Raw genomic sequence first — 26,213 nt, forward strand, 5'->3', positions numbered from 1 at the left:
ACCATGTCACGTGAACATTATGTGAGTATGGCTTCGGGTACGATTCTTGATATTTCAGCCGAAAGAAAACAATGAATGTGGATTAGGAAAAGAGAAATGGAGAAAAAGTAGATTACCAGCAGTATCAGTGGACTTCTCAGCAGCCGTCTCTGCCGTCGCCGTCGTCGTCGCCGCCACCACCACCATCACCTAATTGATTTCACATTTTCAGACAAGAGGAGGGTATTTGCTATATCCAATAGCATAGACGTTTTCGTGAGCGGTTCCCCCAAATATCATCAAACACCTGTCATTACAAGTTATCTAATGAGAAAACAAAGGTGATATATATAGACTGAAAAAGGTAAAAAGGTAAAAAGGGAAACTTGAAAAAAGAGGAAAATAATTTATCCGATTTGGCAATCTGTGTAACGCAACCAGTGGCAAAAAAATAAAAAATAAAAAAATTAAAATAAATGGTTACATAGATGCACCAACAAAATCACGTACAAGTCGAGCTAGGCCAAGAGCAGTGTTCCATACAGCAAATGTCGTAGTTGGTCCGTTGATTTTAACATCTCCCGTTCTTCCAAACCAAACTTTACCGTTGTAAGAAACCTGGGAAGTTTCAATCAAATTATCCTTTTTATTCGAATGTGGTGGGTACCTTGCATTGAGCATAAAATCATTCCACAAATGCTGTTCAATTGTTGTTCTTTCGTGTGAAAACAGGCAGAAGGAAACTTTACCATGGTATGCACCATATCCTGAGCTTCCCACTCCCCCAAAAGGGGCATTGTGCAACGAGATATGCATCAATACATCGTTGATAATAGCACCTCCAGATCTAATATTTGTGAGAATTTGTTTCACTTGTTTATTGCATGTTGGTGAAGTTGGACCGCTTGTAAAAATATACTGCGCTAATGGAGTATCGTGGTGTTCTGTAACTTTGGAAATCGCATCTGATAATGAGTCATACTCAATTATTGGCAAAATTGGACCAAATATCTCTTGCTGCATTGTTGAATCTGTCCACATAACATCGTCAATCACCGTTGGTGGAATGAATCTAGTAACGGCATCCGCATCACCTCCAACAACAGTTTTACCTTTGGAATCTGCAATTATTTTAGACAAGTTGTTGAAAGCACGTTCATGGATAATATGAGTAAAATTAGGATCATTTTTAGTTAAACCAGGGTAAAATTCTTCGTTAATAACCTTCTTTAGGATAGCGGTAAACTTATAGTGCAATTTGGTTGGCACCAATACATAATCAACTCCAATACATGTTTGACCGGCATTAGCAAAACGGCCCCATGCAATCCTACGTGCAACGATGTACAAGTCTTTATCATTGACGTCATCCAAAATAATTGCTGGAGACTTACCACCCAATTCCAAAATAACGGGCGTTAAAGTTTCCGCTGCTTTCGTGGCAACAATCTTTCCTACGGTGTTACTACCTGTAAACACAATTTTGTCAAATTTTTGATTCAAAAGTTCATTTGTTTCGGGAATAGCACCATTAACTGCAAAAAAGATATCTTTATCCAAAGCTTTTGTCAATATCCCAGAAAACAATCTGGTGAAATTTGGAGTGAGTTCCGACTGTTTCAATACAACAGCGTTACCTGCGGCAATTGCCCCTACAATTGGAGAAATTGTAACAAAAAGTGGATAATTGAAGGCTGCAATCACGAGCACAACACCAACAGGTATTCTTTCAATGTAAACGTTATTTGTGATCAAATTAAGTGGCTTGTCTTCGACTTTTTCTGGCTTTATCCATTTGTGTAGATTAGACATGACAAACACCAACTCGGTTAATCCAGTACCAAACTCATAATTTTTAGTCTCAGAAGGAGTTCTGTAAAAATCCTTCTGCAAAGCCTCGATAAGTTTTGATTCATTTGCTTTCACGGCAAAATACAAGTTTCTCAACTGGTTCAATCTAAATTGGAGAGAATGAGTTTTGCCAGATTTGAATCCATCAGTTACTCTTTGAACTCCAGATGATATTTCCTGTAAAGGAGTGTAGAAATCCACCACCTTCGCCTTCTCCTTCTCCTTCTCATTGTCCTTCTCCTCCACTTTCTCCTCAGGAACTAATGTTTTTGTGGAATTGACTCTTGCTACACCATTAGTATCCTTTGCCAATTTTGAATCAACATCTTTGTCTGTCGGTTTCAAGGTTGACACAGATTTTGCATCTGTCTTTACCGATGTAGCAGATTTCAACGATGAAACGGATTTCACCGATGAAACGGATCTCAGCGATGAAACAGATTTTGCATCATGACTTACATCACGCTTTGGGTCCTGCTTTACACCAAGCTTTCCATCCTGCTTTCCATCTTGCTTTACACCAAGCTTTGCGTCCTGCTTTACATCCTGCTTTGCATCCTGCCTTTTTTTATCCTTTTTTTCAGCAACATCCAACAAGCTTGGAATATGGTTACTTCTCTTTATTGAAATTCTGTGGCTAGATTGCGGTTTTGTTTCAGGTGAGCTGAGAGGATCTAATTGAGGAGGTGCAATTGGCAGAGCTTGTGATTTTGATAGGAATCTTCTAGCTTTACTCATAGTTGAAGAAAAGCTTGAAATTGGTTAGAACCAGGAAGAAGACAAGTTTATCAAGCTGGGAAAGTGAAACTATACAAAACAGAGACTTGACAAATGTCAATAAGCGACACTTTTTTCAGAAACCTTAATTAGAACAAAGTCAAACCTTTTTCGTTTAATTAAATCAATCAAACTTTTATCATCTAATATGGTGAACAAAAAAAGGAATCCCATATTATTTTCCATTTATTTTTGGTGGGGTAATTGTTGGTCAAATCCGTTATGCAAGTTTCGGACTTAATGAAAAAAATAATATTCATTTCATATACTTTGCATATGTTAATATAGCGATCAGAGCGACACTATGGAGCGGAGCGAGATAGTGGGGCAGCACTAACAGACACTATCGAGCGAAGCAACACTGTCTCTCTTTGCTCGATAGTGGGGCAGCACTAACAGACACTATCAAGCAAAGCGAGATTGTGGAGCAGCACTGACTAGTGGTCTTAAAGGAAAAGAATAGCAATCAAACCCGTGTGTAAGTGTATTCTCTGAATGCATAAGTGTACTCTATATTCTCTGAATGCATAAGTGTACTTTATATACTATATGCGTAAGTGTATACTCTCTATGCTCTGAATGCTCCAAGGTGTATTAGCTCCATCTTTTTTCTCAATGTTTTTCAATGGTTAATCAACCTGCTATTATTTTTTCTAAACTAGACTGTTATCCAAGATTCAACATTCTAATATCTTGAATAGATCTTCTTATGTCTACAGATATTTTATTCTGAAAAGTTGCTTGAAATGTATCATATATCTCAAGAAACATAAAATACTTACAAGACTGCTCACCCTTATCGCCTATTCCTTACTTCTTACTCCTCACCTCTTACTCCTCACCTCTTACTCCTTACCTCTTACTCCTTACCTCTTACTTCTTACCTCTTACTCCTCACTCATTCCTCACATATACAGGTTGTTTCTTAGTAATTGTATACCCATCTCTTCATTTGATTACGTGCGGCATCCAAGTTCCTATTTCAGAAAAGATAAAAAAAAAACGAAAAATAAACTCTTCAAGCTCTCTAGAGAATGTAAGTTTACCCAAACCCCAGTAGTAATATGGATGATATAGATTTGGCTGAATCCCTAGATGTAGCTTCTAATATTGATGCAATTGATGTACTCATTGAACAGAGCCTGCTTGCTGGACCTAATCAAGCAGACTCAAATATATCCAATGGAGATGGGACTCATACAGCGTTGAATGAATCAAGGTCAAGCATAGATAACTCAACAAAGGACAATGGAGAATCGAATGTGGAGAAAATAACAAGTATGATGGATATAGACGATCAGCCGGTGTCGGTCGTGGTGGCAGCAGCAACACCAGCAGCAGCAGCAACACCAGCAGCAGCAGCAACACCAGCAGCAGCAGCAGCAGCAGCAGCAGCAGCAGCACTACCGCCTCCGAAAAATACCCTGTCGCGAGCTAACACACCGGTGCTTGAATCAAAATACGACCCAATTGAAAAAATTAAAGATATTGAACTTATATCGGAACTATATGGACTTCTCTTTGATATCAACAATGGCAAAAAGCAGCCAAAGGACTTTGATAAATATGCTGGAAGCTTGAGGTTGAAATTGACAAGAATGAAAAATTATTTACAGGAGATTGAGGGAATCATTGAGCCACCAGAAACAACAAAAGCAAGGATAAATACGTTAAACGAAAACAATGTTAAGAAAAGAGAATTGTTGGAAAGTTTCAAGTCTAAGGTAGAGACAGCTACTTTGTGAAATATATATAGACCCCTTCTACTCACTATCGAGCAGCAATGACTAGCTTCTACTCCAGAAATACCAGCTAGATACCGCCTACCAGGGAGTCAATACCCCCTTTACAAAGTAATAGTCCAGAGTAATGGTTTAGAGTGTCGCTAGTCAGTGCTGCTCCACTAGCTCGCTTTGCTCGCTAGTGTCGCTATTTATAATTTAGGCACAATATGTTTTCATCGCCGACTTCTTATCTCTAATTACTCTCTATTGTAAATTCTTTTAATTACCCTCTATTGTACATTCTCTTACCCTCTATCGTACATTCTCTTACCCTCTATCGTACATTCTCTTACCCTCTATTGTACATTCTCTTCCCCGCTATTGTACATTCTCTTACCCTCTATCGTACATTCTCTTACTCTGCTCTATCTATTTACTCCAAGTTCTGTTCTATTTAATATCCTTCGACTAAAGTCATCCTCTATGGTATGGAAAAAAAAAATACACTACAAAGGAGAAGCAAGAGGAAAAAAAAATTAACCATTCATCAGATAACTCGAAATTTTTCATATAATGGACAATTTACATAGCATATGGGGAGCCATTAACAAAACACCGGCTTTAACAGCTGGATTGACAGTTTTCACATTTATTTTATGTGTAATTAAGAATACATTTGGCGTTGAAATGTTGAGTTTGGTGCTTTACCCGAGATCTCCTTTAGACTTGAACCTCAATGCCATTTCACTTTATTCACTAGTCCATGTTGGCTATTTGCATTGGTTATTCAACGTGCTTTCCATATTTGTACCATTGTCGATTTTTGAGAAAAGACATGGGACTGTATATACAGGGATAACACTTAATTTGTTGACGGTGATTGCAGCCTTGCAGTATTGCGCCGTGGGACTCTTGTTGTACCCTAATACCGGTGTGGTTGGATTATCAGGGATTGCCTTTTCCTTTTTCAGTTATATGGCTTATCAGGAACACCAATACAAGCCGGTAATGGAGAGTTTTCATATAGGATCGTTAGAGATCAAGTTATATACCTTGACAGCACCATTCATTGCAGCATTGGTGTTTTGGGTTATCTTTCCAACAAGTTCCTTTCCCGGCCACTTGGCAGGAATTTCTACGGGATTCCTATTGGCCTTTGGATATATCAATAAGTTGTATCCGCCATCAAGCATCATTTTGAAAATCGAACAAGTTTTGGCACCTGGTATAAGGTTATTGGCTCCAATTGTATTTTACCATAAAGAAGAAGACGCCGTACAAATGAGAAGTGTACTGTATGCACCACTTTTCACAGAGGATATGGAGTCATTATCCTCAGCAACAAATCATCATCCACAGGCAACTAACTCAACAACAACAACAACATCAACAACTCGAACCGCTTCATACGTAAGAGAATCTAGAGTCTTGGGAGAAGCTTGATAAACCAGCTGCCACCGACGCTAGAGAAACTCTCGAAACTCCACTCTCGAAACTCCACTTTCGAGCGAAGCGAGATAGTGGAGCAGCACTGACTAGTGACACTATCGAAACTCCACTCTCGAGCGAAGCGAGATAGTGGAGCAGCACTGACTAGTGACACTATCGAAACTCCACTCTCGAGCGAAGCGAGATAGTGGAGCAGCACTGACTAGTGACACTATCGAAACTCCACTCTCGAGCGAAGCGAGATAGTGGAGCAGCACTGACTAGTGACACTATCGAAACTCCACTCTCGAGCGAAGCGAGATAGTGGAGCAGCACTGACTAGTGACACTATCGAAACTCCACTCTCGAGCGAAGCGAGATAGTGGAGCAGCACTGACTGGTGACAGCACTGACTAGTGACACTATCGAGATAGTTTCAGCACACTGACTATATCGACACTATCTCGATAGTGTCAGCACACTATTTTGCTCTGCTCCATAGTGTCAGTACACTAGCTATCCTATTCTACTCTAATATACAAAAGTATCTTCTTTTCATCTCCTTTTCAAAGTAATGACATGCAATGCCATAACCCATTGGATAAAAATTATTCGCGTAGTCAGTGAAAAAAAAAATCAAACTAAATAACCAAAAAAAAGAATTGAGTTTTCTGGAGTAATTTAGTACAGGTGATTAGTGGAACTATTAGAAAGTCGCTTGGTATTCTCTGGAAGGTACATGTCACATTGACGATAGAGATATTTGCAGCTGCTATTATTCTAAATCTAACGGATCAAATTCCTTTCTTGTATGGCTAACACGGGATTGGTGGCTATTAATATTTTCGATAATTGCACAAATATGGAAACTGCAGGGGTTCATTTGAATGGGGAAAATCGCAAGACAAATGTACAGAGACAAAACCAGGAAACAACAGTGCTGGAAAGTATATCTGCAAAGAAACATAACGATGAGCCAAAACGAAGGAAACGGAAGCTTAAGTATAGGAACAAGAGTCAGTATTTTGCAGCTAATAAACCACCCCAGAATTCGTCTGTGGTGCACGAGACAAAGTCAGTTTCTCGTGGGGACCCCATAACCCCCGAACAAGTTGAAAAAGCAGTTGAACAGATAGTTGAGACTGGTCCATGCATTCAAACAGTTGAGACTGGTCCATGTAATCAAACAGTTGAGACTGGTCCATGCAATCAAACAGTTGAGACTGGTCCATGCATTCAAACAGTTGAGGCTGGTCCATGCATTCAAACAGTTGAGGCTGGTCCATGGAATATGAGTACGAGGGATCCTCCAGTAGCGGCAGAAATGGGACTAGCGCAACCAGCACTAGTGGAACCAGCACTAGTGGAACCAGCAACACCAGTACCACCACCATTGGAACGGCCACTTCCAACCGCTCAAACAGTATACCCCCAACTGTATAAATCTCCCAGAAAAGAGGCACTCTTGCGCCACAAACAAAACGGCCATGATCATTCACCCCCAATCACAGAGTTTCGAGAGCATCTCAAGCCCAAACAAGACCAAATTTCCCCACTATCCGAAACTTCTTTTTTTGGTAACCCACAGCAACAACACGAAATGTCGCATATGAACCTGGAAGAGAAAGTTAGTCTATTCAAATGCAAATCGCTGAAGATTATTGAACTAGTTGGTCAGAACCAAAATAACGGGTCTTTGCTAGCCCATGGAGAACTCGAAATTTTTCAGCTCCACAATGGAGATGTTACGTATTTATCTTGTGGCGGAAAGCTGTTTATATATCCATTATTCCCGAAAATCAAAATTCTAAGAATCAATTTCAATCAGTTTTTATTGCCATTGTTGAATCCAGAAAGGTATTGGAAAATTTTTATTAACAGCGAAGAGGATAGTGTTCTTGATACTTTGGAAGGTACCCTAAAGTGGAATGTGCAATATATAAATATAAGCAGCGAAAGAACAGAAACAGAAGGGTTTAGTTATCAACAACATCAACAACATCATCAACATCAGCAGCATCGGCAGCATCACCATCAGCATCAGCAGCATCACCATCAACATCAACATCAGCATCAGCATCAACATCAACATCAACATCAACAACATAATCTAGAGCAAAATTTTGTGATAGATACACTTACCAATAAAGAAAGACAAATTGATGATCAACAAGAAGAATTATTTGAGAGTCCCATGACTATTTTACCCAACATAATAGACGATGACATACCGGATTCACCGCCATCGGCACCACTATCGCCAACACAAACTCATCGAATTTCACAATTTGCTTTATCTCCACGTACAAACAACAATTTGACAAATCAGATCAAAAAACAACCTTCTTTGCAGTCGATATCAACAAATGTTGCATGTCTCGAAATAAGTAAAGAAACACATCAAGCAAAACTTGAAAAATACGACACCAGCCCTTACCGTACTCAAACAGCGTATCAGAAAAGACAGCAACAACAGCAGCAACAGCAGCGGCAGCGGCAACAACAACAACAACAACAACAACAGCAACAACAGCAACATCATTATACACCGCATGAACTTATGTATGGTCGGCACCGTAGTCAAAACTTCAACCATATTCGTCCAATTGACGAGAGATCAGAAAGTTCAATGGACTCTTTGCTAGAGGAGTTTGAAGAAAACATTGCCAAGTCTGTTATGCAAGCACCTTCTACAGTATACAATTCAAGACCCATGTCCAGACAACAATCGCTTGCCTCGATTCATAGCCAAATACCCACATACTCTCGAGGCAAGTATTTTCCTGGACAGATTTGTAAAGACGAGGAAGTTGATTGTAATCCTGAGGAATTGGCGCAGTTGTCCGTATTAAGGGACCATAATATCAATCAATTGGGCAACGGTCACGGCAATGGGCATCGTACAACCACGACCATAAGCAGGCGCTCCTCAAGGAGTGACTTGTATGCCAATGAAAGTGGATGGATGGAGCCAAATTTAAGACAAAATACTCATCAGCATCCTCTATTGCGCGACAACACTTTGTCAAGGTTGCCCAAATCTACTTCGAGCCAAAGCATTGCCAGTGGTTTATCAACAAATTATAATTTGCTGAATATTTACAGTTCTGTGATTGGGCAACGTCGTGAGCGTCAAACACAACTGATGAGAAACGGACGCTACGCTTCAAATAAATTAGACTCGAGAGCTTCAGTAAAATCGATGTCGCGACTACCAACAATCTCAGATCAAGTGTCATCAACTTTCATTAATAGACGACAAAGTGGTACTTTTATGCAACCAGCACTGAGTTACAAATCAGCAATGTCTGTTACTGGTAATGTCAAAATAAGTAACCAAGATAAAAAGGATGTGAAACTAAATTCGAGAGAAATATACCACTTACTCAGTAGTAAGCTGTCACTAAATTCAAATCAAGAAAGAGTCAAAATTCAACCAAGGTCTCCTACTAGAAGTGCAAGTTTCACGTCTCGGTTATTTGGCTGGTAGTAAAAGCAAAGGAAAGAAGGAAAAAAGGAAAAAAAAAAAAGAAAGCAGTAGTTTCGCCCAAGTTTATATATATATATAATTGTTAAGCAATATGAACAGATTTGAAATGCATCAATATTATTTATTATGTACAAAATTGGTCGATGAGGATGAGGATGAGGAGTAGAAGAAGGAGTAGGGGATGTATAGTTGATTTGATCAGCAAAAATCTTTTGTCTTTTACTTTTCCTCATCTTTTCATTGTTCTACTTATAAAGCTGAAGGAGCGCCAGGAACTGGATTACCATTTGCATCAATCAAACCTTGTTGCATCAACATCAATTGTTCATTACCAGCAGCTTCAAATTGTAATCCCAAACCTAATTTTGAAGTGTTCTTGAATTGGTCAATTTCACCACTAAACAAAACGCTAACTGTGGGTAAGATTCTCTTCTCCAAAAAAGCACTTACTTTCCCCTTGGAATCTAATTGTCCTCTAAAAACAGCAGTTCTATATTCGTATTTAGCACCAATGGTTGTTGTGCCGTCGATTACTGGTTCAAAACCAACACCCATCAAAGGGTCGGCAACTTGTTTCATTGTAGCGGCGATTTGTGTTTCCAAACCAGCCTCTACCTTGTCGCTAACTTTTCTCCAAAAAGAAGCAATTAATGCACCTTGTGCTTGAATTTGGGCCGAGGCAATCCATTTTCCATCATTGTTATAACGAGCAACATAGGATACCGCAGTATCTGGCGGACTCAATGGTTGTTTTGAATACATAGCTTCTAAACCAAGGGCGAATTTTGGAGTCAAACTTTGCAAAAGACTAGCGACTGCCACACCTGAAAATCCACCGTAAAGAAAATTTGGGTTCAAAGTTTTTAAATTGATGGAAAAGTCATTAGCCTGGTAGTCTTGTTCCAATTGAACCATGGATGGTTGGCTCCGAGCCAACTGTAAGGTGATTTTTGAGATATTAGCTTTATCCCAACCATAATTTATTCTACCACTAAAGCTCATATCATTATCGATATTACCTTGTAAGAAAAAATCATCAGCAGCATACAAGGCACTAAACGCATATGGAGGCAAAACTTGAGAACCCATGCTCAAAGTGTGCGAAGTTTGGAAAGCTGGCGACATTGAGAAGGCCTTGTTCAAATCGGCTCTTAAGCCAGTAAAAAAATATTGATTTAAAAAGACATCTCTACTAACTTCCTTGTTCAAATTCTCAATAGTTCCGGGGTTGGTCAATCCCAAATTCTTACGGTGTTCGCTTATGGTTGTATATACATCGTTCAAGTAAGAAAAAACGGGATTCGAGGACCATAAAGAATTAGACTTGGGAAGAGCTGGGGTAACTCCAGGTAATGTAGGAACAGACAATTTTGAGACATCTACTGCTCCTGGTAGGGATGACGTCTCTTGTACAGACATACTTGAAAAAAAAAAATTTAAAATTGGTCTTGGGGGGAGTTTGGTTTTTTTTTTTCTTAAGGCAAAGCAACCAGCTATGGGATCTCAACTAAGAAGGAGGGGAAAAAGACCGATACTAGTTATTGGTTTGTAAAAGCAATGAAAATCAATCCCATTTGTTTCTGCCATTATGTTGAAAAATTTTAATCTTTTTTTTGAGAGAGAGAGAGAGCTGAAAAATTTGTGGTTGATACACTACACCTTTGAAGGATTAACCATTGGAAGGTAAATGAATCGAGAGGAGGAGATGGAGATGGAGGAGATGGAGGAGAGGGTGAGGAAGGGAGGGAGGGAGGGAGGAAATGATGTTGACTGCAATTGGTTTTGTAGGAGATTGGAAAGGGAGAAAGCTGAAGGTGTAAATATGGTGAACAGTCACAGACTCCTGATATTGAGAGTCACTATAGAGGAGATGGTGAAAAGTCCCTACCTATAAGCTGAAAGACTACAAGAAGGCGGCAAGTTACTATGAGAATGTACTACTAATAGTGCAGATCCGGTAAACACCATCGAGCAGAACGAGATAGTGTCGGTAGCAGCTGGTGTCGGTGGCAGCGGCACCTCTCTCTGGCCCTGACAAGTCAGGTCCAGAGTCAGGAGCTGATTCTGGAGGAGAGTTAGTCTCAGAATTGAGAGCAGATCAGATTCTAGAGTTGGATGTAATGGTCCAGAGTAATGGTTTGGAGTGTCGCTAGTCAGTGCTGCTCCACTACCTCGCTTTGCTCGCTAGTGAAAATCATCCTGTAAATGCACCTCAGATACCCCTTATTCACTCTTTGTTAACTTTTAGGAGCTGACCAGATTTTGGAGAAGAGTTGGTCGCAGAATTGAGAGCAGAGCAGATTCTGGTACAAATTCTGGAGCATGGTGGAGCTAAGCGAGACCACCTTAATGCAACTCAGTGCAATTCCCATTTTATACTTCCCGCTCGAGTGTGTCGTTGCAGTCAGTATTGCTAAAGTCGATAGTGTCGGTTATAGGTAATGTTGCTCCACTATCGAGCGAAGCGAGATAGTGTCGATAGTGACAGTCAGTGCTGGTAGAGTAGGTGACAGCCAGTGCTGGTAGAGTAGGTGCGGTCAGTGCTGGTAGAGTAGGTGCGGTCAGTGCTGGTAGAGTAGGTGCGGTCAGTGCTGGTAGAGTAGGTGCGGTCAGTGCTGGTAGAGTAGGTGCGGTCAGTGCTGGTAGAGTAGGTGCGGTCAGTGCTGGTAGAGTAGGTGACAGTCAGTGCTGGTAGAGTAGGTGACAGCCAGTGCTACTAGAGTAGGTGACAGTCAGTATTGCTAGAGTAGGTGACAGTCAGTATTGCTAGAGTAGGTGACAGTCAGTATTGCTAGAGTCGGTCACAGTCAGTGCTGCTAGAGTAGGTGACAGTCAGTATTGCTCCACTATCTCGCTTCACTCGATAGTGTCGATAGTGACTGTCAGTGCTGCTAGAGTAGGTGACGGCCAGTGCTGCTCCACTATCTCGCATTGCTCGATAGTGATAGTGTCGACATCCAGTGCTGCTTCACTATCTCGCTTCGCTCGATAGTGTCGATAGTGTCGATAGTGCTGCTAGAGTAGGTGACGGCCAGTGCTGCTTCACTATCTCGCTTCGCTCGATAGTGTCGATAGTGTCGACAGTCAGTACTGGTCCACTATCTCGCTTCGCTCGATAGTGTGTCGATTTTTCTTTTTCCCTTTCGCAGCTCAATCAACCGAAAAAACTGACTATAATAAAAAATACGCCTTATATAAGGAACGACAAAACTCCGTAAATCGTTTATTTCATAAAAGATTATATATTACTATATATATATACAAAGAGTATAGGCTACAAGTATATAGTTTCACCCGTATCAGATAGAACAGTTTTAGATAGGCTGCTATACAAATAGTGTTCAATTGGGGTGTTTCAGTAGTAGAAAAGAGCTGTTATTTTTTATTATGTCATCTATAATCAATGGGTCATCTACTGTACCCTTGATTGCAGGTTCACAGGAATTGCTTGATGATGCACTCATTTTTTATACAAATGTGCTTGATTTTAGTGAGCATTCGAAAAAAGACAATTGTGTGTTTTTAGCCAATAGAGACCAAGTTGTCATTGAGCTCAAGTTGGATCCAAAAAAGGGGAACTCGGCACGTGAGGTAAAGGAAAGGAGGAAGGAGATTTTATCGAAATTGAACATTGTTGATTGGAGATCGCTCGATACTACTTTTGTGTTCAAAGTTGGCAATTTGGTTGATACTATTGAAATTTTGAACAGCTTCAAGTATACCTTGCAGATCACTCCTAATGAATTGTACCCAAATGAGGCTTATTGTGTCGATCCCTTGGGTTACATCATTGGGTTCACCGCTTGTAACGAGCCGCTAACAGTAGTACCACCTTTGCAAAAGGCAAATCCCAAAACGGATACCAGCTACTTGCCTTCAGCAATGATGTCCACTACAGGAAGCTTTTCCAAATTGAGCGAAAGTTTGCAATTAAGTACAAACAGTTTGAAACCAAGAAGAAATATTGCCATAATGACTTCGGGTGGTGATGCTCCAGGTATGAATGCTTCTGTAAGAGCAGTTGTTAGAGCCGCCATCTTCCGCGGATGCAAAGCTTTTGCTATTAAAGAAGGCTACGAAGGGTTGGTTAGAGGCGGAGAAAAGTATATCACCGAAATGAAATGGCAAGATGTTCGTGGATTTTTAAGTGATGGTGGTACCAATATTGGAACTGCAAGATGTATGGAGTTTAAAAAGCGCGAAGGAAGATTAAAAGGTTGCCGTCATTTGATTGAAGCTGGAATAGACGCGCTCATCGTCTGTGGTGGTGACGGCTCGTTAACTGGTGCAGACTTGTTTAGAAGCGAGTGGCCTTCATTAATCGCCGAGTTGAAAGAACAAAAGGAAATCTCTGAGGAACAATACGAGAAACATAAACACCTTTACATTTGTGGTATGGTTGGGTCAATTGATAATGATATGGCAACAACGGATTCGACGATTGGCTGCTACTCAGCTTTGGAAAGGATTTGTCGTGCCGTGGACTATATCGATGCTACAGCAAATTCACACAGTCGTGCTTTTGTCGTTGAAGTGATGGGAAGACACTGTGGTTGGTTAGCACTAATGGCTGGTATTGCTACCAGTGCCGATTACATATTGATCCCGGAAAAGCCTGCATCGTCACAAGATTGGCAAGACCAAATGACAACTATTGTTAAAAACCATAGAGCCAAGGGGAAAAGGAAAACTATTGTCATTGTTGCAGAAGGTGCTATCACGCTAGATTTGACACCAATTAGTTCTGAAGATGTTAAAAACGTATTGGTTGATAGACTTGGATTAGATACTAGAATCACCACTTTAGGTCATGTGCAAAGAGGAGGTACCGCCGTTGCTTTTGATAGAATATTGGCAACGGTGCAAGGTGTTGAAGCTGTCAAAGCAGTATTAGAGTTGGAACCAGACACCCCTTCACCTTTAATTGCAATTGACGAAAATAAGATTTGCAGAAGACCGCTCGTTGAGGCAGTGAAGATTACAAAGTCTGTAGCTGCAGCAATAGCCGAAAAAGATTTTGAAAAGGCAATGTCTTTGAGAGATTCTGAATTCAAGGAACACTTGTCGAATTTCATTGCCATGAATAGTGCTTGTCACGATGAACCAACACTACCATTAACTAAGAGAAAGACAATTGCTATTATCAATATAGGAGCACCAGCAGGTGGTATGAACTCGGCTACTTATGCAATGGCCACTTATTGTATGTCAAGGGGACACACTCCATATGCAATTCACAATGGTTTTTCTGGTTTGTCAAGACACGAGTCTGTGAAATCGATAAATTGGCTTGATATCGAAGGATGGAATAGCGTTGGAGGTTCTGATATTGGTACCAATAGAAAAACACCCGAGGAGACCGATATTGGTATGATTGCTCATTACTTTGAGAAATATAAATTTGACGGGTTGATAATTGTAGGAGGATTTGAAGCTTTCATTTCTTTGCATCAATTGGAAAAATCAAGACCCATGTACCCAGCATTCAGAATTCCAATGGTTTTGATTCCCGCTACTATTTCAAATAACATTCCAGGTACAGAGTATTCATTGGGTGCAGATACTTGTCTTAATGCATTAATGAATTATTGCGATATCATTAAACAATCTGCATCTGCCACTAGAGGCAGAGCTTTTGTTATTGAAGCACAAGGAGGTAACTCTGGATACATTGCCACATATGCCTCATTAGTAAGTGGCGCACAAGCATCGTATGTTCCTGAGGAAGGTATACATTTGACGCAGTTGCAGATGGATATAGACTCACTTCGAGAAGCTTTTGCATTGGAGAAGAGTACAACCAAAACAGGTAAGTTGATTATCAAGTCAAGCAATGCTTCTCAAGTGTTGACTCCACAAGTATTGGCAGATATCATAAATGCCGAGTGTAAAGGAGAATTTGATGTGAAAACGGCTATTCCTGGACACGTACAACAGGGTGGGTTACCCTCACCAATAGATCGTACAAGAGCTGATAGGTTTGCTATCAAAGCGGTTCAATTCATTGAAGATCATTGCGATTTGATGGAACCTGTAAGGTACGCCATTGACTTTAGTCAAGATGGAAAGAAGTATACTGAAACTGCCGCCGTATTGTGCTTGAAAGGCTCACACTTGAGATTCTCTTCAATTCGCAGATTATACAACTTTGAAACTGAATTGAGTAAGAGGATGCCAAAGAAGGTGTTTTGGAGTAAAACAAGAAGTATCGCAGACGATTTGGTTGGTAGAAACAGGTACAAGCCTGTTGAGGAAATATCTCACTAAACGAGTTCCTCGTGTATTATATCAGAGACAAGGGAAAGGAAAGTTTATATATAAAATATATAAAAGACATTATGTGCAAATGTTGAATTGAACTCGATGTTAAACTTGAAGTTGTTTGTCAAGGAGAGTGTGGTTTTTATTCAGTTGCAGTTAACTAGCTGTCTCTTTCTTTGTATGATATACCTTGTCTCTTGCAGAAGAAGATTCTGTTATGGAAAAGAAAACGGCCATCTCTATTTCGGCGCAATCTCGCCGTCTGTAAATTATATCTTTAATTGGTGTGAGAATCTCAAGCCAATGGTAGGATCTCTGCTCACGGCGAAAAAGTAAGATAAAAAAAATAGCATTAGTAGTATTTAGAGATCTATCTTTCATTGAATGGTTGATGTAAACGGTAAGTATGACCAATCTCCTCTTTCTGTCTAGAGGTAATACAGGAACCAAAATTTCTAACTAGATATAACCAGCGCTTCGAAAGAGACTTTTAGCATGCAATTCGATAGAAGAATTGACCCAATTTCGAAACTCGCTCAAGAATGATATTCCTAATGATGAAAGTAACCTGATACAAAAACCAGCATATACAAAGAAATTAGAGAGTGAGCAGTTACAATCCATATTCAACTTAATTGAATTGAAACAAAATCAATTGGGTCGTTTCAAATTCAAGTTTGTTGGTGATCCACAACCGCCAACTCATTTTAATTATAACACTAAGAGCTCAGAAAAGGAGGTGGGGGTTTCAGCTACGAATTGTAACTCAATTATACTAGACGGTAAACTCGTTGAGTTGAATTCGGATTATTCATATATTGAAAGCTGTAGAAGGAGTGTTTTGAACTTGAACACAAAATCATTGCATTTGCAAGAGGCGATTGACTCAATTGTAAAAGTGGTTTCAAATGGACCCATTTTAATTCAGAAGATGTCAAATTGTATCATTGTACTATCTTGTCATCAAGCTAGGTTTCATAACGTGAGCGATTCAGTAGTCATTGTGGTAAACAATGATAATGAAAAGAGACCACTCATGATTGAGAATTGTAGAAACTTGATTACCAATGATATTAGAATTGAGGACTTTAATCATCCTCTAAAGGATTTCAAAGATCCTGGTTTTACTGTTTTGAATGAGGAACAAACAATAAAGATTATACAGATGGTTGATGAATGTAACTTGGAAAATTTGAAAACAATGCTTCTGCTCTACATCAAGAAAGAAGAAGAGGGTGAGCTGAGGAGCTAAGAGGCTAAGAAGCTGAGGGGAAAAAGCAAGGGAAGATCTAGAGGGCCAAAATCATGTCTCAATAAATACATTTAATTAAATACGCATACATACTATATCAAATCTTTTAATCAGTAGATGACAACACTTCTATTGTTATTATTATTCATGTTATCATCATTGTTATTATTATCATCCTCATCATCCTCATCATCATCATCATCCTCATCATCATCACCACCATCATCCTCATCATCATCATCCTCATCATCAACATCATCAACATCACCACTTCCAACTCCAACTCCAACCCCAACTCCACTAACATCCATATTGAGAAACTTAAAAAGACATTTTTTAATCAGTTCCAACGTCACTGGTTTTTCAATAACATAATCAAAACAACCACTTCGCCTTGCTTCTTCGGGGTACCCAGTTATTGCAATCACAGGAGTATTTGTGTTCTTGCCCGTTGTATATTTAATCAATTTAATAGCATCAATAGCATCGACTTTAGATAATCTCAAACTCGTCATTATAAAATCAAACTTTACTTGACTTGTTGCTCTTTTGATAAGATCTTCGCCATCCGATACGGAAACAGTTATACAATCTGCTTTTTCAAGCATTTTCACAACTTGGCGACGCAATGTTGATATAGGCTCGCAATAAAGAACATCGACCTCGTTATGCGATGAGGATGACATGGGGTCAGACATACGTGAGCTTCCTTGACGTCGCTGAACTCGTAATAAAGCGCTTGATCTATTGATCTCCTCAGAATCCGAGGAGTTTGGCGATGAAAAATCTCGAAAGTGAGATTGTGATGAGATGGCTGTGTTGGGATTAGAGTAGGAGTAGGTGTAGGAGTGGGTGTAGGAGTTTGGATTGGAATTTGCATTGGAACTAGGATTGGAAAAACTTGGTGGTTTACTTACTGCTTGGACATAAGGTGAGCTGCTTGATCGTTGATGGTAAAATGAATTAGATGTATTCAAAGAATCTTGGTTTAATAATTCGTCACCCAGGGAGTATGTACTCACAGTTGATGGAATCCTTTCGTGTCGTGAATGGTGTTGGTTGGCTGCTATATGAGATTCTAAAAGGCGGTGAGGAGAGGCGGATCTTAAGATGTTTGGGTTCGCCGGTGATCCCAATGTTGCCACTGGTGGTGAAACAGGTCTTTTGAAAGGACTCGAGTGTATTGACCCACTGCTCAGATTAGTATTGTTATTAGTAATGGCTGTTGTTGATGTTGTTGCTGTTGCATTATTAAATGAAAACCCTCTTGATCGAAGCACGGGTGTACTTTCTAGTGAAGGTGTCGAGAAATTATTTTTATGCTCTAAATGTTCAGTTTTCAATCTATTGATAACATCTTTATTCTGTTTTTCTAAAACTGATAAATTTCTAAAATGAAACAGTCCAAATTCTCCACTTGGTTCACTTAATTTACTTTGTCTTCGTTCTTTTTTGGCATTGATTGATGATAACGAATGAACACTTGATGGAATATTCAATGAATTTGTCGACCTCCTTCTTAATTCTTCTGCTTCTCTTTCACATTCACAATCACATTCACATTCCACGTGTCCTTGTCCTTCTCCTACTGCCTCTACTTCTACTCCTTGTCCTTGTCCTTGTCCTTGTCCTTGTCCTTGTCCTCGTCCTCGTCCTCGTCCTCTCCTAACACCACCGGTTTTTTCTTCATCTGAAGATGATTCTTCTTTTGGAAACTGTACTGATCCTGCACCCCTGAGATCAAAATAATCAGTCAGCTCTGGATCATCCAAGTGAGGAACAAATGGACCAGGTTCAGTAAACAATGTATCCCAATTGATATCTTGGAAAAAAGGGTGAGCTTTAATTTCATCTGCGCCTTTCGAGCCTAATCTGTTTGCTGGATTCAATGTCAAAAGACGTTGAATCAAGTCTTTACCTTCGGGAGTACATAATTTGGAATCCTCTTCTTCTGGTAAATTAGGCCAATCGATATCACCCCGTAAAATATTATCGAAAACCCTTTCAGGGGTCTCTGCATGGAAAGGCGGGTACCCGTAAAGAAATTCAAATAAAATACAACCAATTGACCACCAATCGGATGCTTCACTTTGACCAACTCCTTGAATAGTCTCTGGTGCCAAATAATCTGGAGTTCCCACAAATTTCTTAATCTCACTTCCGCCGCCGCTGCTTCCACCAATACCACCTACAATGCCAAGGCCACCACCTCCACTGCCACTGCCACTGCCACTGCGACTACCACCTCCACCTGCACCTGCACCTGCACTTGCACTCCATCTATTTGTTTCTAATTTCGGATCATACAAAACATAATTTGTAACTGTGTTATTATTACTACTACTGTCATCATCAACAATTGCAAACGATGATTCAGACGCGGTTCTAGGTATAATTGGTTTCAACAATGGAGATTCAATTCCCCCAGAGTTAGATCGCATACTCTGTCGATGTTTGCTTGATGGTGTTGGTTGTTTAAAAGTTTCCAAAAATGCCAAAGTAGGTGAAGAAGCCAGTGGTAATGAATTATTTGTAGTTTGATGTACTTGGTTCAATTTAGAATGATCGTTAGTCGTTGGCGATAAAGTGAATGGAGTACTTAAACTATGTTTTTTCTGGTCATCGCTTCCTCCTCCTCCTCCAGCAGATCCACTACTACTTCCAAATAAACTTCGAAATATTTCCACGCTTTGTTCATTTATACTACTTTTCCTATGTTGTGCTTGTCTTCCCACAACACCTAATCTAGAAAGCCCAAAATCAGTTAATTTCAAATGCCCTTCTTTGTCAATCAAAATATTGTCCGGTTTCAAATCTCGATGAATTATACCACGACTATGAAGATCATCAACACCAACAATAATCTCAGCTATATATCTTGGTGACCAATCTAAACCGACAACACCTAAACTTTTTATCAAGTTACCACAGTCACCTCCATTCAAATATTCCATAACCAAGTAAAGGAAATTTTTTGATTGAAAACTACAATATAATTGAGCAACATAAGGAGAATCAGATTGTCTCATCATAACTGCTCTTTCAGACTTGACATTCAACACTTGATTCTTTGCAATCATATCCCGTTTACGCAAACACTTTATAGCGACGTAGTCTCCGGTGATTCTCTGCTTGGCCAAAAATACTGATCCAAAAGCACCTTTACTTATAGGTTTAATCACTTCGTAGTCCTTGATACCGGTGATCTTGGGAGGTGCTTGTTGTGTTGAAACTAGCAATGGTGAAAGTGGTGGCCGTGTATGAACACTACTCCTTTGACTCGAGGTTGCCGATGCTTGTGATTGGGTACGAGAATGGGATTGATTATGCGAGCCACATGTGTCTAATGATAATTTGGTGATTCTTTTATCTCCAACAAAGCTTCCGCTTGTACTTGAAACAGGTTCAGCTATTGGAAGAGACATTGGCGAAGGTTTGGCAGTAGTATTTCTTTGGAGAGAACTAAAATTGTAGTTGGTCTTTTCGACATATGGCGCTGGGGATAGGTGACGTCCTGGAGTTGAATATCCCAAATGGAAATTATCCGCTGATTTTCTTGATGATTCGTGGTTATTTTGTATAGTTTCAATAAGTTCCTTGGAATTATTTCTGCTAGTTGGATGATCTCGAGTGGTGGAGATGGAGAGTCCACTTCTGGGTCTACTTGACAGCGACGAAGTAGGCGTTGCAAATGAGAAATCTTTTGTATCTTTCAATAGCAAGTCTTGGGGTGTGACTGCGTTATCAAAGGAATTCTCTGAGAAGAAATCAATAGGACTTTTGCTTCTTGAAGGTTTGGGAGCAACTACATGTGATGCATGTAGATGATTGGACAACAATGCTTGTGACAGAGATGATGGGTGTAGATGTATTGCCGCTTCGTGCAGCGATGGTGATGGTGCCCCTACTTGTGGTGCTGTTTGTGGTGCTGCTTGTGGTGCTGGTGATTGCAGTAGTAGTAGCGGTGGTGATTGTGATGGTGGTAGTGGTAGTTTTTTTTGATAATTTTCTATTATTACTTCGCTGGGAGTACAACTTCTAGATAATTGAAATTCAATTTGAGACCTTATCTTCTCCACTGTTTCACGAACAGCTTTCAATACTAATTCATCAACTTCCTTTTTAATCTTTTCCAGATATTGTAAAATAGAAACAAATCTTGATAAAGTTTCCAATTTCTCATTGATGAGTATTTTTGTATCCTCAATCAACTGTCGTATTGCGAGATCCGATGATTCAATATTTGCTGAATTCATTGCAGCAGCTAAAAACTTTTCCGATTCGGGTGAGAATGCAATATCACTAGGAGTATCTAAATCAGTTTGACTACTATTCTTATTATCCCTATTCCTACTTGTAGGAGGATTAATTGATATAGCATCATCGCACAATTCGCGAATCCTCTGCAATGTACCAAAAGGGAATTTCTTGGAGTAGATGATACTTTTATTCTTTGCTTTAAAGTTCTTAGTCAATACTTTATTGGCTAGTCTTGGTGAAGAATACTCTGAGCTCACTGTTGGTAAGGGGATACCCTTGTACTCGACAATTGTGTTTGGATCATTACTGGAACTATCTTCATCATCCGATGAGTTTGATGACAGGTGAGATGAGGATGAGAAAGTGGCTTGCATATGGGTTATTGGTGGTGGTGATGGTGGTGGAAGTGGCGATTTTAGTTGTCCTTGTGACCGAGTCGGTAGCAGCAGCAGCAGCAGCAGCAGCAGCAGTTGCAGTTGCAGTTGCAGCATCAGTTGCAGTTGCAGTTGTTGTAGCAGTTGTTGTAGCAGTTGCTGCTGTGGTGTCTGCAGAGCCAAACTTTCACTAATCTTCACAATTAAATTTCGTTGTTCAACTATAGCATCATGACACTGCTGTAAATTTTCATCAACTCTATGCTCAATAATACACAAATCTGAGTGTTTTTCGATAAACCAAGCAGGAATACTTGTTTCACATATTCTACATAAAATAGTATTTGGTTGCGGAACATTTTCCTCTTCTGTTATATTTGAATGTTTCAAATTCATCAAGTATTCTTCAAAAATTTCTGATCCAAATCCCAACAAATCAATCAATGCAGGTGGTATTGTCAAATCTAAATCAATACGAACAAAAGGTCTTATTGTCCACATAGAGTGAGTCGGTAGTTTTGTTTGAGCATCGTGTATTAATATTCCCTGTGCTTCCAATTCCAAAAATCCACCATCGGTGGTTAGTGTAGAAGATACGGGACTTGAGGAATTGTTATTGTTGTTGTAATTGTCATTGTCATTATCATTATCGTTGTCATTGTCATTATCATAGTCATTATCATTGTCATTATCATTGTCATTATCATTGTCATTATCATTGTCATTATCATTGCCATTATCATTGCCATTATCATTGTCATTCTCATTGATATTACTATCATTATTTTCGTGCTCATCTAGGTCTTTATCGAAATCCAATATATTTCTTTCAAGTAGATGGTCGTCGTCGACAGATGCAGCTGCTAATCCGGAAACATCATTTATTGAGTTATGAGGGGTTAAGCGTCCACTTTCATTAATGGCATTATCTCCAATGATTTCATGAATACTACCCAAAACATCATCTCCGTGTACATCATGACGAGTGTGACTAGTAGCAGTGACGAATTTAACTTTGTAGCTAACATCATCACTAATCATTGAGTCAATGGCTTTGTTAAACACTTTGAAATCTTCGTCATTATTGCCTATTATAATCTTGGATATGGGGTTATCGACAATTTTCTTTATATTGGTACCAACAATGTATTCCCAGTTTTGTGATAGATATCGTATATTGCTGTCTAGATCCAATTCCATAATGATTGTAGGGTTATTCAGTGAAGCTAGCCGTAGGTCAATTTGCTCTTCAATGCTGTTGAATATGGTAGGAAAAGGGGCAGGAGCAGGATGAGCAGGATGAGCAGGATGAGCAGGATGAGCAGGATGAGCAGGATGAGCAGGATGAGCAGGATGAGCAGGATGAGCAGGATGAGCAGGAGTAGCAGGAGCAGCAGCAGGAGCAGCAGCAGGAGTAGCAGGAGCACCGGCTTCGGAAACAGAAAGATTAGGAGGAGGAGAAGGATGAAGAGGAGAAGGATGAAGAGGTTGTGGTCTTGAGCGTGAAATTGACTCCACGTGGTTGGCATGCGCCAGCTCGGTTAAAGGTTGATTCTCGGCGGCGGATTTGACCTCGCTCAAGGGGGAATGTAGCCGTTTTTGGCCATGTTGTTTGTGTGGTTCAGGCGAGTTGCTATTGCTATTGCTGTTGCTGTTGCTGTTGCTGTTTGATACTTGGTGCGGGGAAATAGATCTCTCCTTTTTGTGTGCATGGTGAAGGGTATAGTGATCTAAAGAGGAAGGATGCTCAAAGACCGATTCGTCAAAAATTGTTGCCAGATGAGGAGGAGGAGGAGGAGGAGGAGGAGACAGACTAAGATCAGTTTGCTTCAGCCTTGGGTTGTCTTTATTCATGGACATTTCTCTCAAAGAAAGAAAAAAAATTGGTGGTAAAAATTGTAACCTGCTATTGGAACATTATCAGGGTTGAAAGATCAACATAAAAGAGTAAATGCCAATGTGTCAAGATGTCAAAATGTCGATAAATTAACAAGATGGATTAGGCAAATTCAAGCTGACTAGACAAGCAAGTCCAGTATACTTTTGTTGCTGTATTGGACCTTGATAAACCACTTGATAATTGTTGTTGCCAATTTTTTTACAACCAAATTCTTTGCAATTGGTTGTAAAAAAATTGAAGAAGAAAAAAACGACACCAGAAAAAATCAGTGGGGAGAAATATTAAAAATTACACCACAATTGAATCGCGACACTATCGAGCGACACTATCGAGCGAAGCGAGATAGTGGAGCAACGCTCAGTAACTTGTTAACAACCTACAGGCGATACTATCAAGCGACACTATCAAGCGACACTATCGAGCGACACTATCGAGCGACACTATCGAGCGAAGCGAGATAATGGAGCAACGCTCAGTAACTTGTTACCACAACCTACAGTTGAACAATGTTATATTGGTTGATATTACATTTGTAGTCTATAGTCTATAGTCTACATTCTACACTCTACACTACATTCAACACTCTACACTACACTCTACATGCTGCTCCACTAGCTCGCTTCGCTCCCTAGTGTCGCTACTCTCTACATGCTGCTCCACTAGCTCGCTTCGCTCCCTAGTGTCGCTACTCTCTACATGCTGCTCCACTAGCTCGCTTCGCTCCCTAGTGTCGCTACTCTCTACATGCTGCTCCACTAGCTCGCTTCGCTCCCTAGTGTCGCTACTCTCTACATACTGCTCCACTAGCTCGCTTCGCTCCCTAGTGTCGCTACTCTCTACATGCTGCTCCACTAGCTCGCTTCGCTCCCTAGTGTCGCTACTCTCTACATACTGCTCCACTAGCTCGCTTCGCTCCCTAGTGTCGCTACTCTCCCTAGTGTTGCTTTTCTCTGCACCTTTTCCTGTATACCTTCTTATCTACTTCTCCTCTCTGAAAAAGTTTAGTATGTGATTAATAGGAATATGGAAAAGAGGCGTTAATAAGCATACATTTTCTTTCTAGTACTGCAAAATTTTTTTGCCTTGATGATTATTGCTAATCGTTTGATTTGTTGTTAGACACTATCGAGCAGTATGTCAACACTATTGAGTGGAGCAGTGTGTAGGGTGTAGAGAGTAGAGTATAGAACGTAGAGTATAGAGTGTGATAAAACTAGCAAACAATTGATTCACTATCGAGCAAAGCGAGATAGTGGAGCACACTGATTAGCGACACTAAGGTCCTATTCCTACACTCTATCACACTATCGAGCAGAGCGAGATAGTCTATAGTCTCTACTCTTCTCTAGTCTTTCTCTGCTATCTACTCTCTTCTCTACACTCTATTCTCACTCTCCACTCTCGAAACTATCTCGCTTTGCTCTACTATCTACACTCTCTTCCTTCGACTAGTCTTTACTGCTCCACCACCTGTTCCTCTACACTCTATATTGTTCCATATCCACACTTTATCCCCACCCTACTCATCTTGCTACTCATCTTGCTACTCATTTTCCCACTCATCTTCCCACTCATCTTCCCACTCATCTTCCCTCATCTTCCCTCATCTTCCCACTCATCTTCATTTTCTGCTATTACAAATCCATCCTCATCAGAGAACAATCTTAAAAACTAAAACCAAAAAATTATCGCGTATTATATATATATTCTAAAAAAGATAAAATCATAACTTATGGTGAAAATCCACCTCCAAGAGAAACTGATTTCCATTAAAAGACAGATAGATTCTCAAAAATATGTGTAACCCAGTTGAATTAAAGTTAGTATAGTATTACTTGTGTTTTCTCTTCGTAAAAATCGTAGAAAATCATGGTTTGTTAGTTGAATATTCAAACATGAAAAATTGTCTCCCATAGCTAGGGGTAGCTTCATTCCCCCACACATCTAAGCTGTTTTAAAATCATATTCCTCAGTAATTCTCTTCTTTATTGATTCAACTAGTTCGGAATTTTTATCTTCATTTTGCTTAAAAATTATCGTCTTCAAACACTTGTTTTCAACTTCAAACTTCTTTAGCTTTTGTTGTAGTCTTTCTACTTTTTCTTCCAAATCTTTGCTCTTTCTTTGAAGCTCTTGTTCTTTTAATTTCTTCTTGATTCTGAATCTCGCACTAGCAGCTGTATTTCTCTTCTTCTTCTCTTGAATCGATGCTTGCGTGGCAGAAGCTGCTGCTTCACTTGAAGTGGAAGAAGAAGGTGTTGACACGGGAGAGTATACAGTCGACAATGCTATCAGTGTACTGCTCTGATGCGATGGTGATGGTGATTGTTGTTGTTGCTGATGATAACGACGATAATACGACTGCGACTTGATAGAAGCTTGCAACAGCTGCTGCTGAAACTGATTATAGCCACTAGCATTTGGTTGCCGTTGCTGAAACTGACTATAGCCACTAGCGTTTGGTTGCTGCTGTGGTTTAACAGGAACAACAACATCGTTTCCTAAAACATCTAATAAAAAGAAATCGTTAGCCGCTTGACTGAATAAATCTAGGTCCTGTTGCAATTGTTGCTGATTCATGGCCGACATGGATTCATCATCTTCGTCCTTGTCATACACATAACCATCCTCCCCATTGTTATTAAAGCTATTAAAGTCATTACTTATAGGATTCGAATCAAAATCCAAATTGAGATTCTGTAGATAATCGGTAGGTTCAAACTTCATTTTTAACAAGTGTGGCAAACTAATAACAGGTGTGAACCTCTAACTGTGTGTGGTGTCTGCTGCCTGCTGCGTGCTGCGTGCTGCGTCGTGTGTGATATGTGATGTGTACCCGTACTTGTTGGTATAAACTCCAAAACTCTGTAATCAATGAAAAAAAAAAAAAAAAAAAAAAAACGGAAAAAAAAAAGAC

The 26,213-nt window shown here is 39.8% G+C and overlaps 10 protein-coding genes across 10 annotated transcripts; 6 read left to right on the forward strand and 4 right to left on the reverse strand. All coding sequences in view use genetic code 12, as the record gives it.

Annotated features, from left to right (window-relative positions):
- Positions 1-459: 459 nt before the first annotated feature.
- Positions 460-2,568, reverse strand: KGF56_000632 (uncharacterized protein; the record flags this gene model as incomplete). Its single annotated transcript, XM_049326563.1, has 1 exon — positions 460-2,568. The coding sequence occupies one exon, from the start codon at positions 2,566-2,568 to the stop codon at positions 460-462; it is 2,109 nt and encodes a 702-aa protein (XP_049182245.1).
- Positions 2,569-3,671: 1,103 nt separating this feature from the next.
- On the forward strand, positions 3,672-4,352 carry MED9 (Med9p; the record flags this gene model as incomplete). The annotated part of the gene is made up of 1 exon (XM_049326564.1): positions 3,672-4,352. One exon carries the CDS (start codon positions 3,672-3,674, stop codon positions 4,350-4,352), a length of 681 nt encoding a protein of 226 aa, XP_049182246.1.
- A 552-nt stretch (positions 4,353-4,904) lies between these two features.
- Positions 4,905-5,774, forward strand: KGF56_000634 (putative rhomboid protease; the record flags this gene model as incomplete). The annotated part of the gene is made up of 1 exon (XM_049326565.1): positions 4,905-5,774. The coding sequence occupies one exon, from the start codon at positions 4,905-4,907 to the stop codon at positions 5,772-5,774; it is 870 nt and encodes a 289-aa protein (XP_049182247.1).
- Positions 5,775-6,570: 796 nt separating this feature from the next.
- KGF56_000635 (uncharacterized protein) lies at positions 6,571-9,249 on the forward strand (the record flags this gene model as incomplete). Its single annotated transcript, XM_049326566.1, has 1 exon — positions 6,571-9,249. One exon carries the CDS (start codon positions 6,571-6,573, stop codon positions 9,247-9,249), a length of 2,679 nt encoding a protein of 892 aa, XP_049182248.1.
- Positions 9,250-9,498: 249 nt separating this feature from the next.
- On the reverse strand, positions 9,499-10,668 carry TOM40 (Tom40p; the record flags this gene model as incomplete). The annotated part of the gene is made up of 1 exon (XM_049326567.1): positions 9,499-10,668. One exon carries the CDS (start codon positions 10,666-10,668, stop codon positions 9,499-9,501), a length of 1,170 nt encoding a protein of 389 aa, XP_049182249.1.
- A 903-nt stretch (positions 10,669-11,571) lies between these two features.
- KGF56_000637 (uncharacterized protein) lies at positions 11,572-11,944 on the forward strand (the record flags this gene model as incomplete). Its single annotated transcript, XM_049326568.1, has 2 exons — positions 11,572-11,639; positions 11,776-11,944. The coding sequence occupies 2 exons, from the start codon at positions 11,572-11,574 to the stop codon at positions 11,942-11,944; spliced, it is 237 nt and encodes a 78-aa protein (XP_049182250.1).
- A 692-nt stretch (positions 11,945-12,636) lies between these two features.
- PFK2 (6-phosphofructokinase subunit beta) lies at positions 12,637-15,516 on the forward strand (the record flags this gene model as incomplete). Its single annotated transcript, XM_049326569.1, has 1 exon — positions 12,637-15,516. One exon carries the CDS (start codon positions 12,637-12,639, stop codon positions 15,514-15,516), a length of 2,880 nt encoding a protein of 959 aa, XP_049182251.1.
- Positions 15,517-15,894: 378 nt separating this feature from the next.
- Positions 15,895-16,762, forward strand: KGF56_000639 (uncharacterized protein; the record flags this gene model as incomplete). The annotated part of the gene is made up of 2 exons (XM_049326570.1): positions 15,895-15,914; positions 15,997-16,762. 2 exons carry the CDS (start codon positions 15,895-15,897, stop codon positions 16,760-16,762), a joined length of 786 nt encoding a protein of 261 aa, XP_049182252.1.
- A 110-nt stretch (positions 16,763-16,872) lies between these two features.
- RIM15 (protein kinase) lies at positions 16,873-23,250 on the reverse strand (the record flags this gene model as incomplete). The annotated part of the gene is made up of 1 exon (XM_049326572.1): positions 16,873-23,250. The coding sequence occupies one exon, from the start codon at positions 23,248-23,250 to the stop codon at positions 16,873-16,875; it is 6,378 nt and encodes a 2,125-aa protein (XP_049182253.1).
- A 1,990-nt stretch (positions 23,251-25,240) lies between these two features.
- Positions 25,241-26,023, reverse strand: MET28 (Met28p; the record flags this gene model as incomplete). The annotated part of the gene is made up of 1 exon (XM_049326573.1): positions 25,241-26,023. One exon carries the CDS (start codon positions 26,021-26,023, stop codon positions 25,241-25,243), a length of 783 nt encoding a protein of 260 aa, XP_049182254.1.
- Positions 26,024-26,213: the final 190 nt, after the last annotated feature.

Source organism: Candida oxycetoniae, assembly GCF_023343755.2.
Source record: "Candida oxycetoniae strain CBS 10844 chromosome Unknown scaffold6, whole genome shotgun sequence".
Taxonomy (NCBI): Eukaryota; Fungi; Ascomycota; class Pichiomycetes; order Serinales; family Debaryomycetaceae; genus Lodderomyces; species Lodderomyces oxycetoniae.